The following is a 20,281-nucleotide window of genomic DNA, read 5'->3' as shown; positions in this document are numbered from 1 at the left end:
GAAGAAAATTCTATATAATGCGTCGCAGTTCAATTTCAAACTGTAAATACTTATTGAATGACGAGAATCTATCAGACCGGTTACTCTCTTCAATATACTTAGGTGGGCTTCAAGGACATTATCATTTTTGCCGCAAATAAATGAATACAATTATTTGTATAACATCAACCATCTTTACACTGAAATCATGCTATATGATTTGCCCTTACAGCTCTCATAACCTCATAAGAACAATTTCGTTCTTAATTTTACAAATCCACAAGTTGATTTTTTGCCAATAGAATTTTAATTTTTTTTTATTTACCCCATATTTCTGATTTTATGTCCTTTTCATGGCGGGGATTCTCGCTGGCGTGCCGAGCTCTGGCCGCTGCTTCAGCCCAATGCCGGTTTTTGGAAGCGCGATCCGCGTCCTGAGAGGCGACACCATCCGGTTAACGAACTTGGAAGGAGAGAAGGAGCGCCGCCGGGTCTTGAGAACCACCACCTTCTCCGGCGACGCCTTGAGCACCCGCACCACCGCGACGCCCGGCTTCCTGGTCGCCAGCTGAGACCCCAGCGATGCCGTCGGCGACTTGATCAGGAACTTGTGTGGCGGCGGTGTCTGAGGCGGACGCGACCGGCCGATGATGGGTGATTTGGTCTTGTAGAACCTTTGCCCGCGGCAAGCCGACGCGGGCGGCGGTGAGGAAGAGGAAGAGTTGAACAGTACATTCGGGAATAGCACCGTCTTCTTGGCCCACGGCCGGTTTCGCGGCGACACACGATGGGCCGCCACCGAAAGCTTGCCGGGCTTAACACCCTCCTCCGCCTCCTCTTCTCTTCTCGTGGCGGCGGCGAGGGGAGAAGTGGACTTGAACCGGATGCGAGATCGCGCCCTAGCGGCTGTAGCCGGTGATGACTCGGAACGGATCACCTGGAATCTCCCTGGCTGCTTCTCCTTCGACCGCCGCGCATAGAGCGCGACGTTCTCGCTCGGGATCGCCGCGGGCTTGTTGGCGGTTCTACTCCGAATTGCCACGGGGGTTTTGGGATCGGCGGTGGCGGGGTCAGAGAGGGACACATTAGCGGTGGTTTTAGAAGATGATTTCTTTGCAACACGGCTTGCCTGGAGAATCTCCGCCACGGTCTCGTTCAGCAGCATCGCCGGCAGAGACATCCGCCGCCACTCCCCTGTTTCAAAACAGATCCCTTTAGGAACGGTGGCCCGAAACGACCAAAATTGATCCTTTTTACCCGGGAGATCTAATACCGTTCGTGCCGCCTTGGAACTTGCCGGCGGGAGATCGCCGGGACGAGGTATTACTCCACGTCCTCAGGGATTCCTGCTTGCACCGGACGCTGGTGCGGAGGTAGCCCCGGGTGCTGCGTGGGCTCAGGGTGACGCCGGCGACCACCTTGGCGCCACCCACCACCGTGTACTGGAGCTCCTGCAGTCGAGCCACGCACCTGTCCACCTTCGCCGGAGCAAGGAGGTCAATCCCTCAATGGATCCCAAATTCCACGTATGAACAGAACGAACAACGCGAGCGAACTGACACGTACCTTGTTTAGGGTTTGGCGGACGAGATCGGAGTCGAGGCCGGCGCCGGAGGTCGCGGCGACGAATCCTCGGTACTTGATCGGAGTCTTGGCCACCATCGTGGTGGGATTGGGGATTTCAAGCTCGATCTGTGGTAGCAGAGGAGAAGCGATCTAAAGACGAAAATGAAGCGGAGGGAGAGTTTGAAGTGGAAGGCTTGTAACGGTCGTCTGGATCTAGTGGACTGCAACGGCTACTTGCTGTGTTTTTTTTTTTTAGTGTTGGAAACGCTCGCTGTTGACTCAAGTAGCTGACGTGTGCAGTGATGATTGGCGGAAAAACTTATATACGACCCAGATGCCCACACAATATAATCCTTGAAACTTCACAGGAACAACTTTTAAGATAGAGCTTGGTTTCTTCATCGAAGAAGTTCCATCGTTCTAAGGGGATTTGGATTTTTGATTTTAGGACTTTCCCTAATGCTATTAAAATCTATCAACCGGCACACTCGATCAAATATTTTCAACAACAATGGCCACGGAAATATACAAACAATATGATGAAATACTTTCACCAAAAGGCAAAACAAAATCTCAATGGATTGTTTTTGGATTCATTTATTTAGAGCAACATAGTTCTCGGCTCGAATAGTTCATCAAAACAGATATGCGAACCGATCAAATCTGGTCCAAGATCACCTCGCCACCGGAGACTTTGAATTCGGAAGGAACTTTCTCGATGTTAAGCACCTTTATTTTCCCGTCAATAACATAAGCCGACCACCTAGAGAAGATGAACACGAGAATATAGGTTAGGGCACTACTTAACAAGTTAGTATCGACTATCAGGATCCTTGATCAACATCATAATCAGAAAGTCTTAATGCGCATTGCCAATCTAACTGTTAGTTTCATAACTATAGTCATTGTCTCAACTTAATTGATCTTTTAATGTCATAATATGATAATGTACGCAACTAAAAGTTAGAGAAATATTTAGAGAAGAAAATATAAGGAAGAATATGATTAGAGAATATTTACGATATATGAGAACAAACAGAAGAACATGATTCAACATAAAGTTGGTTTTACCTTTGAGACCTATGCCCAAGCAATGCGGCAGAGAGGTCCAAATCCAACTCCAAGCTTTTGTGAAAGCTCCCATCGAAGTCACCGTAAAACTCGATCTGATAACAAAGCAGCAAAAGGCATGAAGATAAGGTGAAATGGCCATGATCACATTCTCAGGAAAAACAATTTAAGAAGAATTCATATCTGAGAAACAAATGACTATTCCAACTTTAAAATTTCTAATTATTCTTTTATAGCAATTCTAACTAATACAGCCAGACAAAAGACCACCTTCTTTTCAACAGCATGAATATGATACCGAGAAATTCCTTGAAGTATCTTGTTAATAAAAATTAACAATATTTTTAACATCCCCTCAGTTTAACTAAGCAATAGGGCATGAAGATATCATCCCATATGTGATGTATCTAATTGATAATGTTCCATTTACAGGAATGACTATAAAAATTTGGCATTTCTTGTATTTCATGCCGACAAGAATTACAGGCATAGCAAGTCAAACAGGAAACTCACTGCTTCCTTTGCCTGAAGTTTTTCGGCCCATCCGTTCATAACATATGGATCATTGACAGCAACACAGATCACAGAATCAATGCCTTTAGACTTGAACTTTTCGATGTTGTTCCTGTAGCTAGGAACATGTTGCGCTGAGCAAACACCAGTGTAAGCACCCTGAAGGTTAATGTAGTGCATAATTAGCAATGTGAGTAATCAAAAGACTAATGGAGATCACCACTTACACAAAATGAGTTAGAAATCTCTTTAGTTCTACAATTGCAGAAATTTTGAAGATTTTGTCTGCACTTTTCTGTTTTCTGTCTAACTGTTTTCAATTTTTCAAGAACTATCTGTTTGTTCTTATGCTTTCATGCATTTTTGCATTCCATTTGTATGTTTCTCTTCCTTTATTAGTGGTTTTGAGCAGAAAAATATAGCAGATAAAAATGAAGAACTGGAATCACTGATTAAACTAGAAAGGCAATACTGCAACTTACCGGCAATCCAAAGATGACAACTTTCTTCCCCTGAAATTTACAACAATTGTAAATTCGAGAACATCAGGATCAAAAAAATGATAAAAGTTGAAGTGTTCTAATAAAAGAATTTGAAAGGAAAAGGGAATAAATGAAAACCTGAAAGATGTCTTTCAGAGGCGTTGTCGAGAATTTGGAGGCGATGCCTTCGTCCCAGGAGCGCGCCTTCTGAAGCGCCACATTGGGTGCGGCGGATATGATATCCGAACCCACGGACAGAGACGCGAACGCCCTGCATATAGACGCCGTCGACATCGCCGTCACCGCCGACGAGAAACCCGCGGCGCGCTTCGCCCTCAACAGCGCCGACGCCATCTTCGCCCGATCGAGCTCCCCAGACCACAGCTAGGGTTTTCTTATGCCTCCCGGTTCGCAGGAAGTTATGAGTTTTACAAACAAACCCCTCGAGTTTTATAAATTACGTCGACTTATCCGTAATATCTAAAATGCTGCCCGTGGGCTGCTCCACTGTTCCAACTCTTCCGAGTCCCTTTCTGTCGTAGATGCTTTTGTTGCCGGCCATGGTTTGCCCAACGTAGGGCGATGCTGCCGATCCGCACCACATCCATTTCCTCGAAGTAATACTCCTGGACCTTCTTCCCCTCCCCTACCTTATCGATTCTGCTTGCACCGCGCTTCCTTCTATCTAGGGCTAGAGATAGGGCTGAGATTTTGATGACGGAAGATTCTATTTTCTCCTATTCTCCACGCTTCTTGGAAGCATTTGATTGATTTCCCTGGGCATATACTTTACAATCTTTTATACGTTTCTACTTTGGACCAATAAACAAAATCATTCGTTGATGCAGTTCCATTATATGACTGGCTCAGTGTGCTTGATTTTTTGTTGTTGTTGTTGTTTTTATGTCTTTTATATGCTATTTGGTTAATGCTGGTTAGGGATCACTGAAATTTTTTGGTTTTTGCTCGAGTGACGGATCACTTGTTTTATAGATTATTATGTGGTGCCAGAGCATTGCTAGTACCTGGGAAATGGGGCTCAGGGTCATCAACCCTGGAGTTGAAATACATCAGTTTTGATGTGCCTTGTATGAACTTATTCTCCAGGACTGTCACTGCCATGGCGACCCGTGGGAATAATAAGAAGCTGATGACACTTTCCAGTTCCATGACACAATCTGAGAAGACCATTGTTGAGGTGCATTATTTGGATAAAATTGCAGGCAAGTTTGCCCTTCTAAATGCATGACTGGGTATGACTCATTGTGTTTGTAGGTGGATGCTAATGAAACCAATGTCGAACCTGGAATGTCATGGAACAGTTCTAGTAACCTTAGTGCTATGACAATTAATAAACTCAGAACACTCGCTAAGTAAGTTTTGCATATCTCATTTGAATCATTATTCTAAACTCACTATTGTGATTGCTTTCTCATGTTTTTGGGCTTCTACTAAAGGAGCGCTGGTATTCCATCAAGAGGTAGTAAGAAGGATCTAGTGTCAGCTCTAATGGCCCTCTCATCCAGTGGGGAGAATGGTGTGGATTTGCATCTTGGTGTCTCTTGACTTTTACTTAATAAATACATAACTCAGTGGTAGTTTTTCTTAGAGGTGAATTTTGCAGCTAGTACAGCATCAGATAAAGTTCTGATTGGTAATGAGGAACTGCATCCTATGACATCTAAAAGAAAACCAAAGGTTTCATCAACTGAAGATAATGCTGCTAACTTGACAACGGTCCCTGAAGTAAACAAGAGAAGTAAGGGAGAACAGCAATCAATTGGTGGTAAGAATTTGTAATGGCGAATATTCTTTAAACAAACTGCCTGACTCTGTTTTAAAGTTGACCACTGCCATTACATGTTCATTTTAGGTATGCAAAATGACAAAGGAATTTTGCATCAAACAAACATTGAAATGAATGCAAGCGAACCTTGGGCAAAACTTGCTCACAAGAAGCCACAGGCTGGGTGGATCCCTTATAATCCCAAAATTATGAGACCCCTACACCCTACCAATGATATTAAATATGTGAAGATGGTTTCATGGAATGTCAATGGCTTGAGAGCACTACTCAAAACAGATGGCTGTTCTGTGCTTCAGTTGGCAGAAAAAGAGGATTTTGATGTTCTATGCTTGCAAGAGACTAAAATGAAGGCAAGGACGTTCATATTTAATTTAAATTGATTAATGCACATTTGTAATTCCCCTAAAACTGTGAAAAATAAGCATTGATTGTATGTTACTGACACCAATATTGACTCACTAAATTGGTATCATCTTACCTTTCTTGGTTCCATTATTGGACTTCCATCTTTTACTGAATCAGTTTAGTTTTGAATTTCTGAATAGGAGAATGATGTAGAGAAAATCAAGGATTGTCTAGTTGAAGGCTATAACAACAGCTTCTGGACTTGTAGTGTTTCAAAACTTGGCTATTCTGGAACTGCGATTATTTCACGGGTATGTATATTCTGATGTTAGCATATATTTCATGAGGTTGCTTATTCTTCTTCTACTAACAGTCTAGCATCTTTAATCATGTTTCTGGCTTCTAGAGAAATTGTGTTTATAAACCATAAAATGATAAAATCTTATAACTTATGCCAATATAGGCTTTGAACTCTGATATTTTATAACTACAATGATAAGAATTTGTCTTGGTGGGAACCATGAGAGCCATCACTGATTGGTTAATTCCTAGTTTTATGCTCAATTTAATAAAGGAAAAAAAAAAATCAAAATCCTGACAAAGTCCAGATCTTAAGTAGTCTAGATCTTGAAGGTGTGTCCACATCACTTCCACTACTCGACTTCGACACCGAACTTCATCGCAAGGCCTATTAATATATTCTAGATTCCTAGGGGTAAAAATTGATGACTCCAAACCAAATCCTCAAGCCAATGTTTGAGAAGATGGAACATGTGGTCCTAGGATTCAAGTTTTGTTTTTGTTTTATTAGAACGTGAGCCTTTTCTGATTTTGTCATATAATAAATCCAGGTTGATTGTTTTTCTCTCCAAAGTAGCGGCTCAACCCAACCTTGTTCCACTCATATAGATTTCTAGTATGTAAAGCAAAAAACATAAGATCTCTGAATAGCTTTATTGTCTAAGCTTGACAAACAATTTTAGGGGCTAAGTGATCAAATAGACAAAAGTAAAGTACATTGATTATGTAAACACTCTTTCTATCAGGAGTTAATTCTGAGACTTAAGAATTCTACATCATATTTTTTATCTTTCATCTTACAGTAGTCCAATGATGTGTTCAAAAGAATTCTAGCTAAATGTTTTTTCCCAGCTCTGTCCTTATTGGTTCCTTAGACTGAGGAATTGATGATGGCCTGATGTGAAGGAGCTGCATCTTATTGTTTATCAATATATCTCAGGTCCTAATTTACATGGTTCACATTTTCTTTTGCTACTGTTCACAGAAATACTCAATTTTACTAAGGGGCTTGAATTATCTCTTTGAATAGTTTTAGCTTACCCTCTTGAGCTAACTTGTTCATGAAAAAGGCTCTAATTGTCTTTATAGTAATTGTTTTAAGCTTCTTGAGATTGTCTAAACTACATATATATCAGAATACTTATCCGCCTTACTCTATCCACATTACTGCAAAATAGATCAAGCCAATCTCGGTGAAGTATGGACTTGGTATACTAGATCATGATGGTGAAGGGCGCCTAGTGACAGTGGAGTTTGATACATTTTATTTGATCTGTGCATATGTGCCCAATTCTGGTGATGGTCTGAAGAGGCTTGTAAGCAGTAGTCCATTTCATTTTATTTGTCTTTTTTGATTCTCCAGTCGTCTTCTTGTGACAATGACAAAATCTGATATTTTGGTTTCATTAGAACTATCGGATTGAGGAATGGGATCCATCTCTTAGCAAACACATGAAAGTAAGTTACTACTAACATGTGTTTGTTTCTTCCTTTTGTATGAGGTTTATGTAGGTTTTTAAATCTAAGCTGGCAGTTTATTACATACTTCAGAATGTTTTGGCTGGCATGTAGTCAAGATGCATTTTTTTTTTTCATACTGTCAGAGAAACATTGTTGGGGATAAGCATCATAAGGGAAAAAAACATAATTATTGCAACCATTATGTTTTAGTTTATTCATTTTACAGAAACAGCAACTAAGCACTCTGGCTTGATATTTGCTCTTGTAGATCTTAGATTTTGGTATGCTAAATCTAGTTGGGGAATTCAGTTTCATTCTCATGCTAGATCTTAGATTTTGCTCTAGTTGAGAGTGCCAAACATTACGTATTTCAGCTGTCATGGGTTTGTAAATCCATTAACATGAGATTTGATCACATCATCAAATAAAGTCAAGTTCGACCTATAAAATATATTGTTGTGTGGTTCCTTTAATCCAATGTAAAGTGTGTGTCTCACGGATAATACTATATCACCTTACTCTAACCATAAACTTTATTAGAAGTTCGTGAGACAACTAGCAGATTGATCTGCCAGCCTGCATATGTAAATGAGTTAGTTGGCTGGTATGATTGCTTGTCTCAGTTCTAGTTGAATATTTATGCATGATCTTTAATGACAATGTTTTGCCTGGATTGTTAATTAATCTGTGCAACTTTTTGGTTAAATTGAATTCTTTAATATTTATCTGGAGTTTTGACTAGTGAAATATATTATTGTTTTGGAGTTTTCACGAGGATATGTGCAATGAAATAGTATGTTGGCCAGTCTCAAATCTTGTATGATTTGTTTTTTCTGAGAATACAAAGGACATTAACTGCTGATAAAACCTAAAGACATCTTTTTAAGAAATGAAAACGAGAGTTCCATATTTATGTGATTTCACCTCAAAGCAATTGATGGATTTGGTGGGACTTATAGCACATCTCTTTTGCCATGATTAAATTTGAAGTTTTATCTACACTGCACTGTTCAGTAGTAAAGAGACTGGAAGAAAATTTGGTAAACGAACAGTCTTATCCTTTTTGTGTTTTTTTGGCACTGAAGCACCGGTTGAAGATTATGTCATGGAGCATTACTGTATAATGGTTTAAGATCTTCTGAAGCTTATTATGACATCTAAGATGCTAGTTACTAGAGTATCAAGAGTTAAAGAGTGCTTTGGTCGTATATTGGCTTCATGAATGTAACTGTTAGCAATAATTCTTTACTATTCCTTCAATAATTCTGTTTGCATTCTTACTTTCGGTTAATCATTCTGGTTCTGGTCATTGCTTTTAGTTTTATAGCCAATTTCCAATATGGATACTTTTGTTATTTTCTAAATTAGTACTTACATTTTGTTTTTGCAGGAACTTGAACAATCAAAACCTGTGATTTTGACTGGTGACCTCAATTGTGCACATCAAGAGATGGACATCTATGATCCTGCTGTAAGAAAAGCCTCATTTCTATTTATTTAGTTTATAGGAATATTATTACAAGAATATCATGTTATGGTTTAGTTAGAATTAGTTCCACTTCTATCAAACAACTTTACTATAAACCTTCAGTTGCAATAAACCAATGCTCATCTTTTGTTGGTGGACTTGCATCTCTACTCTTGGTCTACGTGGCTAAGAATGCTAATATTTATATGCAATGGAACACAGATAAAAGCATACGACATTTCAGCTGTATTTTATTAACTTCACTCTTGAGAATACTGCATAGTACTGCAAATTTTGGAAATATAATTACGTTGATGGCACTAAGATCGATGCTGTAGATAGCAAATAGAGTTAACTAACAGAACTTAACAATGATGATGACTACAAATAATGAAATATTCAATAACCAGGATTACACATGATCTAGCCTAATGTAGAGTTGCTATTAATACCTCAAAGCAAGAAAATTCTTTGACTTAATATTTTAAACTGTTAATTAAAATCATTAAGAATAATTAGACAATTTGTTGGATGGATTTTAACAAAGTAGTATTCGAACTATTAGAATATGCATAGGGATATTTAAGTGATGGTGATTTTTGTAGTGGTCAATACATAATTATAGGAATACTAATTAGTTCTCTATTCTGCAAATAAAAACAAATAATTCAATTGCACAGTTAGAAAATGCTCTCTTGCTACATCAGAACCTGCAAATGAGGAATTTTTTTCTTTCAAAAATAATTCTGATGGTCTGCGTTAGAGATGAATTGTAGTATATTCATATGTTAATGTCAGGGTAATCGCAGAAGCGCTGGTTTCACAAAGGAGGAAAGAGACTCATTTGAAATGAACTTTTTATCTAGAGGATTTGTCGATACCTTTAGAAAACAGCATCCAAATGCAGTCGGCTACACTTATTGGGGCTATAGACATGGTGGACGAAAGACTAACAAAGGTATGTCAACTTATTTTTTTTCCGATAGTTTGACCATCTATCGTTTTCATTTTTTGGTCAAAATTCAAGCATCCAAGCAATGTATCCGCCATCTAATTGGGAGCTCCGGTGTAGTGTATGGTGTGCAGAAACACACTTTCTTTGTGATTTTATTCTCCATTTGGATGTGAATTGCAAGCCGGAGACGAGATGCTCATTCTCGTTCCTCTTACTTTCTACTTTTTTACTCCTAGATCCATAAATGCTAAGGCTGTGAAAACCAACTTCTTAAGACTGGTCTGTTTGATAGACTGATAGAGTGCGAGCTTTTAGATCTGTACATTCTTGTTCGTTACGCTTAAGCTTATGCATAGTTTCAGAGAAAATTGCAAAAGAACTTCTACAGTAGAATTTCAAATCTATCCATGCATCTAAAGAATGGTTGCGTATGGACTCAACTTGAGATCTTTAAACATTTGTTCATTTGATTAAGTGCATTTGCCACATGCATCGTGCAGTTTACTGGTTTTCGCTCATATGGTATTTAATAGTGTGGAAGCTACTTTCTTTTGTGTCTATTCTTCGCTGTTCCCTTAAGTTTTCCATTTCATGTCTTGGCTGCTATGAATACCAGGGTGGCGGCTCGATTATTTCCTCGTCTCAGAAAGCATTTCTGACATGGCTTACGACTCGTACATATGCCCGGATGTTCCAGGGAGTGACCATTGCCCTATAGGCTTGATATTGAAGCTCTAGGTTCGAATCGCACTGAACAATATCCTGTTTTACTTCACTGCCTCTACAGTTTTGAAACTACAGTTTGACGACATCTACTCGAGGTCGCGATGATGCCTTTTGAAGCGAGCCTCAATTGATTGTCATTTTGTGTACAAGGTAGAAGATTATGACCACTGAGCTACGGGTTTAGTTTAAAAAGTATCCCCCCCATGTAGCTTGTCTATGGATCAAACTATTTTGTGGATTAAACTTAACTATTATGGCTCTATTGTGTGTGCTCGGGTAAAAGTTTTGTCGTAGATTGAACCCTAAATTTTAAACCCTAACCTATCTAAATAAGTTGAGATTTTGCAAGTTGAGAGGGGAAGAAGAAGGCTTCAGGCTCATGGTAATTGAATTTTGGTATTTAAAAGCTTAATGATATTTTTGATTAGCAAATTTGGAAATAAAAGCTTCCGTTTAGGGCATCATTTATTGACGCCACCGTCGGACCGTCCCATCCATTTAAAGCAAATTGGGAGCCAATCTCGGGAAGTGGGAAAAAGCGTTCAACGCATCGCCCCTTATCACGCCATTTGTGCCACGGTCGAGATCGAAACTGCCCTGCAGGGCAAGTGGCGACCTGCTTCAGCACCACCGCGCTCTCCCCCCACGTCCCCAGTTGGTAAGGCCAGGTCCCAGACGACGCATCCACCGAAAACCCTTCTAATCCCTCCCTTTCGCCTTCCTTTCCCCCTCTCCCTTTTGGATTCGATCGCAGGATGGACGATCCGCGGGACGATGAGATCCTGCTGGTGGCGGAGCGCGAGGCGGAGATGGTGCCAGAATCGCCCCACCACACCGACGATCCGATCGACAAGAGGGTCGCCTTCTTCCTCGGCCACAACCCCGGCGAAAAGGTCAGCGCTCCCCCATTCGCTCCTTCCGTGTGTAAAAATGTCTCCTTGGATCATCTCCGCGAGTCCAAGGTGCTGTTCCGGGGCTGGGGCAGCCCCTTGCGCAAGTGGGGCGACTGGGTCGATAAGCTCCGTCCCCGTTACGGCGATCTGTGGGAGAGAGCCGGCATCCTGAATGCCGTTGTGGTCTCTACTTACAAGATCAAGCGAGACTACGCGGCGATTTTGGGGGTGGCCGCCTATTGGTGCGGGGAGACCAGCACATTCGTGTTCCCCTGGGGGGAGGCCACTGTGACCTTGGAAGACATGATGGTTCTCGGCGGGCTCCCCGTGCTCGGAGAGCCCGTCAGGGGATCCTTGTCCGGGGAGCTCGCGGAGATAGAGCAGAGGATGATAAGGGAGCACCGGACGTTCAATCGAAGCACCAGCAAGAAAGCCGATCAAAGCGCGTGGATGAGGCATTTCATCGAAGGGGACGGCGGTGACCTGGAGCACGTCGCGTTCTTGGCGCTGTGGCTGTCCCGGTTCGTGTTTCCTGGTCCTCCGATCAAAACCGTGAAGCAGCACATGCTTCCCATTGCTGTTCGTTTGGCACGGGGAATAAGGATTGCCCTAGGCCCTTCTGTTCTAGCTAGCTTCTACCGGGACTTGAGGCTTGCCAATGAGTACCTTGTCTTTCAAACCAGCCAAAAGGCCGACCCTTTGGTTTTGTGGGCGCCTTTAGATTACCTCCAGGTCTGGTTGTGGGAGCATTTCTTGGCTTTGAGGCCAGATAAGCAGAACCTGATCGATAATGGCGAACCTAGGATAGCAAGGTGGCATGATGTGGGTAAGAAATCAGATTTCTCTCTTGTTGTTCAAGTTTTGGAGTCATCGAATTTTCTCTGGCGCCCATATACCATTAGCCTGGAGAATTGGACCAGGCCGTCTTTCTACAGAGATGATGGTGTGTGGGTTCGAGGTGAAGAAGCAAAGAACGAAGAGGTTCGAACATTTGCACAGTGTTTAAAGGTTGCTGAGCTTGTTGGGGTAGACTGTGTCGAGCAGTATCTGCCTCATCGCGTGGCGATGCAGTTTGGATTGGATCAGGATTTACCTTGCCACTTTCCTCGTTATAATTCGACATGGGAAATTGCTTGGGGGACTTACGATATCACTTCCAGAAATGTTGCTTTTTATATCCCTGCACAATTTTGCAAGTCTAGCATCACACTACAGTACTCAATTTGGTGGAAACAATGCATTCCTTCAGGAAGTAAGTTAGTCGAAACCGACATTCAACTGCAACCATGCATGGAGGATATGAAGGATAGTCAAATAGTAGTTGTTCCAGAAAAGAAGATGAAGAAACTCCAAACTTTTCCAAGTACAAAGAAGAGAAAATTGCAAGAGTTCTACGATGCCATGCTTTCTGATTGTCTTGCTTATGGGAATAATTCAGTTTCTGGTGAGAATGATAGTGTAGAATCAGAGAACCTTCAATCGAGTGCTACTGAATCTGAAAACTTTCATTTGTCTATGACAAAAGAAAAGGAGCATGTGTGCCTCAACCCTTCAAGCGATTGTGTTGACAAAATTAGACATAATTCTGAGATTTCTCAATCTGTAAAATCTGGAACATCTGAAGCTACTGTAGTCGATGCACCGATCAATGAGGACAAGCCAATGATGGGAGATTTTAATCAAAGAAATAGTTTTGGGTCAGTTTTCGAATACCTAGTCCCATTGCAACCTGGAATGAATTCTGTTTCGGACGAAGCAAAGATGAAACTGGAACAAGAACTAGAAAAGCGTATCATGATGAAAGCTGAAGAATCTGCTCTTGAAATGCAGATTAAACTGCTCAAGGAAGAAATTGCTGTGATAGAGGCCAGAGCAATGGAATTAGAACCAGTAGCTGAGGTGCACTTGTAACCAATTTCATGCTCTATTCGCAACTTTTTTGTCCATACTTCACTTGGAATCCTTTTTGTATATACCAATATTGTCATCAGAATATTTTCATCGTGAATACTTGTTAGTTCTTTTCATCATGAACGTTATAGTTCTCCTACCACCAAATTTTGAGACTAATCATACATGGAACTTAGAAGCTTTTAGATTTGTTTTCCTGGAAAATATTCTATGATAATGTTGCCAAGTGATGGCCATTAATGATTGTTGCCATAGCAATTTGCAATAAACTGGAATAGGTTTGATATGCTATTGATACACTGAGTTTATGGCTGGAAAGAAACTTGTGCTAACGCCTGTTACCCGCTTGAATGGTCTCTCCTAGATTCATAGACTTCATGCCTATCAACTAGTTCACATGTGACATGGTTCTCGGTGCTACAACAGAAGGAAATCTATCTTATCTCACGATTGATCCCTTTGTGTGCCATAATTTCCATTATAGTTAGGCAATCTATTTCTTTGAATTATTTCATATCTTTTTCCTCTCTTTTACTACATCTGTGTTTTTACCACCTCAGTTATGATCCTGCATATGTGGGCTGCTTAGTCTGGATGTTTGTTGGGAACTTATAGCGGTCTGTGAATGGATACAATCCTTACAGCCACCTTGAATTGTTGACTCTGTTATTTATTGTCGAATTCTATGCAAGCTGCATGATTAATATGCAAGTTGTTTATGCCTGCTTAAATTCAAAGTAAGTTCGTGTTGGATCCAGTGCCAAATGAATAAGCTTCGGCTAAAATGAAGCAGATATAATACTGAAGAACATATAAAAACTTAGTTTGTTCTTGATGGTTGCCTCTATAGGAAATAACTCGCCACAGTTTATTCATTTATATTTAATATTAGTACCTTCTTTATGATTGTTCTAGTTCTGTCTATAGCTGGTTAGTGACAATATTTCGCCTAAACTGAATATTTTCAATAAAGAAATAGTCGGCACTAGAATTCAGTCTATCATGGAAGTTTATTTGTCATGGTACCACAGCCACTGCAGTTTATTATGGAAGTTTAACCAAAACTCATATATTAGTTGATGTAAATTTTAGGCTTAAATATATTCTATGAATCAAAACCTTTTCCAATTGGATTCTCAAAAAACCACTGAACTAGAGGGAGCCTGACACATTGAGGCCATTCTTCAAAGTTGAAAGTTTCCTTTCAATCAATTTCCTTTTTATCTTCTGAAATCTTACTAACAAATGTATTCTTCACCGATGAAAGGTCTGAAAGCGAGGCAATTGTTTCGCTGTGATACCATATCCTCTTATTATATATATGGATTGAGATTTCATTGACAGATAAAAGGGATGGAGATCTTCTGGTAGCCAATGCCAAAATGATATTGCTTGTTCTAAAATGAAATTGTTTTGGTGGCTCTAGATCTTTTCCATTCACTTGTGAGTTCATTCAGCCTGGCATGAGCTAATGCAGCAGCAAGCATGCATATTACTCTTCTCGCCTTTCGAGCCAAACATGACATAGGATAATAATCTTTGATGTAAAATTTAGTAGTAATTTTTCTTGTCCTATAGTTTAGAATATAGAATCTTTGTGAGAGAATGAATGAAGTTGTATCTAGATTTGGATGCTATCCTTGTTGCAGTTGGTAAATGTTTTGTTTATTTATTTTTCTTCTCCAAGACTTTGATCTTGCCTTATGAATGAATCAAGTTGTAAATGAGTGAACAGGTGTGTACCTATTTGCAATAACTGTGTGCCTGTGGCTGCTAAGGTAGTTGTTCAGCTACCCATTCAAGGTTGTTTACTTGTGCTAATCTGAACGTGATGATTTTTCTTGCCAGGTTGTTAGCGTTGTAGGTGATGATTTTAGTGTTAATATTGTTTCATTCATCGACGAGCATGTGGAACTTTTTTTTTGTTTTTTTTTTAATATTAGGTATTTAGATCTGATCCTATTTTCATCCATCAAGTAATTTCATGAAGTACTGTATGGCATTTTAGTTTTATTTGTAGTTCTATAACGATATGCATCGTGTGAAAATTGAACTCTGAGTTGTGTGAAAAATATATCTTGTCTTTTACTGCTACAAATATATGCATGGTGAAAATCTACCAAAAGGGTGAACAAAAATTTGATTAAATTTATTGTATTTAAAAATTTAGTTAGGTTGTTTTGGTATTTTATTTTTTCAAATAAAATTAATTTAATCAGTTACTTTAATTTTAAAAATTCTTATTTATTTAAATTGAAATATAAAAATTGAATTGATAAATCTTGTTAGTAAAAAAAACAAAACAAAAAAATTCAATTTTGATTTGATTAATTTTTTGGATTCTATCCTTATTTAAAAAATTTAATTAATTTAATTTTTAACTGAATTAATTGATATTTTATTTATTTCATTTTTATTAAAAAAAAATAGATGGATTAGTTTGAAAAAAATAATTTATTCGTGTCAATCACTCTTATAGAATATTTAATCCTAAATTCAACTTAATCTGATTTATTTTTTTTAATTTTATATTGTTTAATTTAGTTTTAGAATTTTAAATTGTCTAAAATTATTTATTTTTTTGAAAATATTATAAATTCATATTATTTTATATATTTTTATATGTATAGTGATGTGGCAAGTAGAGATGAGGGGGTATTCTAGTTGTTTGACGCGAGTTCATTTTATTAGGACATTGTTTATGTAAAGAGACACCCTTTCTTCCGAAGATATGGGGTTATTTTACCGAGTTCCTTAGAGAGAGTTGTCTCACGCCCTTAGGTATTCTCTATCTACCCACCAGTGTCGATTTCGGGTATAGGTACCCTTTTGTTGAAGATCGTTCGAACTTTTCCTGGGAGTATGGCATGGGTTACTTCCATGTCGTAGTGCCTCGTACTCGGACATTGGCTCGAGGCATTTCCTCTACCCCTTCTTACCCTGAAAAAGCAAAGTCATCTTGCATCCTTGAACCGATAACCATCCTTCGGCTAACTTAGCCTCCTCCATCCCTCGGGACCAGCAAGGGGTAGTACAGGAATATTCACCTGTTATCTATCGACTACGTCTTTCGGCTTGATCTTAGGCTCTAATTCACCCTCCGTGGACAAACCTTGCGGAGGAACCCTTAGGTTTTCGGGGCATTGGATTCTCACCAATGTTGGCATTACTCAAGCCGACATTCTCGCTTCCGCTTCGTCCACACCTACTTGCACGGGTGCTTCGCTCTAAGTCTCAAATGAACTGGCTTATTCGAAAAAAGTCTTATTCTTTGCAAAATCTATCTAGTGTCTGACACTGCATGGTTCTCCTCTGCAAGAACTCCTCCTCTTCATGATAAATGCTCCGCTTTCCCTGAAATGATCCGGCCCGATAAGGAAATCCCAATTCAGTGGATCTTTCAATACAATCAAATAGATTGATCCAAGGGCATCATATTCTAGGAGCCCAAACTATGTGATCGAATAAATTCTCCTCCACCTATTGTGGATCGATGTCCTCTTCCTCTTCTTCAAACTTCGATTCGTATTTTTCATAGTTTTGAATCATATCTAACTGATTCCTTGGTTCGGACCAAAAAAGTAATATCACTCGATTATTATCAAACTGACTGTAATCTTTTTCTGTCCGTGGGGATCCTAATAGAGCGCCTTCTAGTTCTAATAGGCCATGAACTAGATTAGAATCATTCTCAGTGAATCTATAAGAAGCGATCCAATTATTTTCATCAGGTCCGGGTGAAGAGGGGTGTGACGTTCTCTTCTTCTGCGTTTTCACGCCGCCACCACCACAAAGAGGGGAGGGAGAGGGCTTCTTCTTCGTCTCTCGCCGCCACCGACAAGCGACGCCCGCCTGTGGTGATCGCCTCCAAGCCGTCATCTCTTCACTGCTCCAGGCCACCGCGATCCAAGACAGATGACGCCACTGATGGTGTCGCCTTCTCCCTTGTCGCCGATGATTTACCACTCCCCTACTCCTCTACTCTCTTTCTTCCTTTACCCCAGCGACCACTGTAGCCACGCCCGCCGATGCCTCCTTCGACTCCTCACGCATAGAGGAGGAGGGGTTGGTTTCGAGCGCCACCACCACATCAGGTAGGCCTTAGCTGCCTCGTCGCCTACCCGCCTGCACCAACACTAACACCTCCTAGCCGCCAAGGTAAACTTCTTGCAAAGGTAAACTTCTCCCCCTTTGCTAAGGTAAACTTCTTGAGCTAGGATTTCTTGCAAAGGTAAACTTCTCCGCCTTTGCTAATAAGTGAGCAATCGCTCCCCCTTCACCTAAGGTCCCCCTTGAGCTAGGATTTCTTTCAAAGGTGTGTAGGTTTCCCACTTAAACCTAAACTTCTCCTCCTTGCCGTACATCAAAAAGAGCTCCAACAATATCCCAATTATTGGACTCTTTGACCTCTAATGACCATAAACATCAGGTATTAATCCCCCATAAGATTACATACATATTTTACTACTCTTTTGGTCATTTTCTAATGCTATAAAACATTCTTAGATTGTATCAATCGACTGTCATAAGTACCAGTCAATTGACATCATCAAAACGAGTTTACAGAGACATTCTGTGCTCATGAACAGTGCTACCAGTCGACTGGTAAAACCATCAGTCGACTGGTCTCGTCAAAATGAGCTTACAGAAACCTTTTGTACTCAAAACCATTGTTACCAGTCGACTGGTACATTATGTTAGCAAAAATCAACCTTTTTAATCTAACTTCAGGAATGCACCAAAAATTTCACAGATCTCCAAAAAATCTCAAATTTTGTGGAGAGGTCTATTTTATCCATGTATACTTGGGAAAAATATACATAAAAATATATTTATCATAGATCCCAAGATTGACACAAAATTCAAAACTAGCTAAATGGTTCAATTGAACTTTGACCTAAAGTCCAAGTTTTGGCTTCTTCTTGATGTATCTGCCCATACTAAACCATAATGCATCCCTAACATTGGTTTATATGACATCTATACATCAAAAACTAATTTTCATATAATATGACCCCAATGTCATATTTTCATGCATGAAACTTAATCCAATTGTGCCAACCAACTACAATAGAGACTCAAATCCATCTCTAATCCCTTTGGCACATCTTGGTTCACTTGAGATCATTTACCATATGTCCCAAAGACTCTTTGAGCTCCCCCTTGAACTCTTAATCTTAGCCACCTCCCTAGGTGACTCATTTACTATGGCTAGGCCACTTCGGTGCACATCGGGTGACACTTGGCCTACAAAACTCACCTTCTTAACCTTAGACACCTTGTCTTCGGTTGGTTTCTTCTTGTCCTTCACCTTGGACACCTCATCTTTGCCATAATTATATGTCACCCTAGCATATTCCTTCTTATTGGCCTTGGATGACTTTCCCTTATCTTTGGTCACTCCTCCCTTACCATGTCATGTGTCATCTTAGCACTTGACCTTCTTTTGGTCTTGGAAGGATCCAATTTGACATTTTTGGATCTTTGACCACCCAAATACATGTCAAGTCCTTTAGGTCCAATAATGAACCTCTCTAGGACTTTCTTCATATCCTCAAGCTTTGCCTTCAAGGCTTGATTTTCCAATTCTAGGGTTCTAACCCTAAAGTCAACATGTCCACCTTGGACATCCCTAGACCTACCTACCTTCCTAGGCATATGTCTTCCTTTCTTGGGATTAATGCTTAGGTTTTCACCTACTTTCCTTCCCTTTGGCAAAGTGGTTTGGGTCTTATTAGGTCTACTCTTACTAGATTTAGCATGAATAGGTCTCCTAGGGTTATCTCCTACATTAACCATATTCCTATCATTATATATAAATCCATGATTATGCTTGGGTAAATAATAAAAATTATTTCTATAATGCATGGAAGAATTTAAATTTGAACATGAATTCAAATTAGGGTTTACCTCCCTTACCCTTGAAGCTCTCTTTTTCTCCCACTTCTTCAAGTACGCCAATTTCTTGAGCTCTCCTCGGGCACTTTGTATGATAATGTCCCCACTTACCACACGTGAAACACCTAATGTGCTTCTTCTCCTTTCTACAACTCACATTAGTTAAATCAACCTTGTTGAGTTTTGGCTTTACCTTCCTTACCTTTTGGAGCATTGGACACCTACTCTTGTAGTGTCCCATCTTACCACACTCAAAGCATTTGATGTGGTCCTTTGTGCTCTTCTTGGTAGTTGAGGTGGAGGGTTGAGCTTCCAAGATCTCCTCTTCCTTGGATTGCTCTTCTTCCTCTTCACTTGAAGATGTGGACGGTTCCACTTCTTCCTCGCTTGAAGATGTGGATGATATCTCCTCATCTTCCTTCTCCTCCTCGGATGTTGAACACATGTTAACATCCGATTGGTTCTTCTCCTCTTGGACCAATGAGCCATTCTCCTTGTGCTCCTCCTCTTCTTGGATTTGTGTAGGACTCTCATGAAGCGCAATTATCTTTTTCCAAAGGTCACTTGCGTTCTCGTATTCACCTACATTCAATATCGCATTAGGAGATAATAAATTAATCAAAATTCTAGTTACCTCCTTGTCCGTCTCCGATTGCTCCCTTTGTTTCTCGGTCCAATATCGACGTCAGAGACGCTTTTCCTTCTTGTCTGTTAGAACTTTAAACAGTTCCTCCAATGCAATCCATTGGTTCCAATTCATTTGGAACCACATCTCCATGCGTTTTCTCCAATAGTCGAAGTCCTCTTGCTCGTATGGAGGTGGGATTCGGATGTCCCATCCGAGAGGTCCCTCCGACTCCATCTTCTTCCTCTAGCCGCTCTCTTGGCGATTAGTCCAACAAGAGC

The 20,281-nt window shown here is 40.2% G+C and overlaps 4 protein-coding genes across 7 annotated transcripts; 2 read left to right on the top strand and 2 right to left on the bottom strand.

Moving 5' to 3' along the window:
• Positions 1-137: 137 nt before the first annotated feature.
• LOC121984916 (microtubule-binding protein TANGLED1-like) lies at positions 138-1,962 on the bottom strand. Its single transcript, XM_042538097.1, has 3 exons — positions 1,546-1,962; positions 1,253-1,457; positions 138-1,173 (listed from the first exon to the last, which is right to left on the bottom strand). Exons 1-3 carry the CDS (start codon positions 1,639-1,641, stop codon positions 320-322), a joined length of 1,155 nt encoding a protein of 384 aa, XP_042394031.1. The 5' UTR covers positions 1,642-1,962; the 3' UTR covers positions 138-319.
• Positions 1,963-2,069: 107 nt separating this feature from the next.
• On the bottom strand, positions 2,070-4,032 carry LOC121984917 (peroxiredoxin-2F, mitochondrial-like). Its single transcript, XM_042538098.1, has 5 exons — positions 3,750-4,032; positions 3,612-3,641; positions 3,130-3,288; positions 2,617-2,711; positions 2,070-2,308 (listed from the first exon to the last, which is right to left on the bottom strand). Exons 1-5 carry the CDS (start codon positions 3,963-3,965, stop codon positions 2,203-2,205), a joined length of 606 nt encoding a protein of 201 aa, XP_042394032.1. The 5' UTR covers positions 3,966-4,032; the 3' UTR covers positions 2,070-2,202.
• A 51-nt stretch (positions 4,033-4,083) lies between these two features.
• Positions 4,084-10,933, top strand: LOC121984915 (DNA-(apurinic or apyrimidinic site) endonuclease, chloroplastic-like). 3 transcript variants are annotated; one of them, XM_042538095.1, is made up of 12 exons: positions 4,084-4,228; positions 4,605-4,809; positions 4,887-4,984; positions 5,069-5,148; positions 5,236-5,397; positions 5,485-5,768; positions 5,964-6,074; positions 7,242-7,379; positions 7,474-7,521; positions 8,915-8,995; positions 9,791-9,950; positions 10,564-10,933. In XM_042538095.1, exons 1-12 carry the CDS (start codon positions 4,194-4,196, stop codon positions 10,683-10,685), a joined length of 1,524 nt encoding a protein of 507 aa, XP_042394029.1. In that variant the 5' UTR covers positions 4,084-4,193; the 3' UTR covers positions 10,686-10,933. The 3 variants fall into 3 exon arrangements, with proteins under 3 accessions (XP_042394029.1, XP_042394028.1, XP_042394030.1); XM_042538094.1 differs by having other exon boundaries at positions 5,221-5,397; XM_042538096.1 differs by having other exon boundaries at positions 4,087-4,228; positions 4,719-4,809; positions 5,221-5,397.
• Positions 10,933-13,624, top strand: LOC121984914. 2 transcript variants are annotated; one of them, XM_042538091.1, is made up of 3 exons: positions 10,933-11,055; positions 11,131-11,331; positions 11,428-13,624. In XM_042538091.1, the coding sequence occupies exon 3, from the start codon at positions 11,429-11,431 to the stop codon at positions 13,475-13,477; it is 2,049 nt and encodes a 682-aa protein (XP_042394025.1). In that variant the 5' UTR covers positions 10,933-11,055; positions 11,131-11,331; position 11,428; the 3' UTR covers positions 13,478-13,624. The 2 variants fall into 2 exon arrangements, with proteins under 2 accessions (XP_042394025.1, XP_042394026.1); XM_042538092.1 differs by lacking the exon at positions 10,933-11,055 and having other exon boundaries at positions 11,119-11,331.
• Positions 13,625-20,281: the final 6,657 nt, after the last annotated feature.

Source organism: Zingiber officinale, chromosome 5B (genome assembly GCF_018446385.1).
Source record: "Zingiber officinale cultivar Zhangliang chromosome 5B, Zo_v1.1, whole genome shotgun sequence".
In the NCBI taxonomy this organism is placed as follows: Eukaryota; Viridiplantae; Streptophyta; class Magnoliopsida; order Zingiberales; family Zingiberaceae; genus Zingiber; species Zingiber officinale.
The sequence above is the reverse complement of the archived record's forward strand: the minus strand, read 5'-3'. Positions and strand labels throughout refer to the sequence as shown.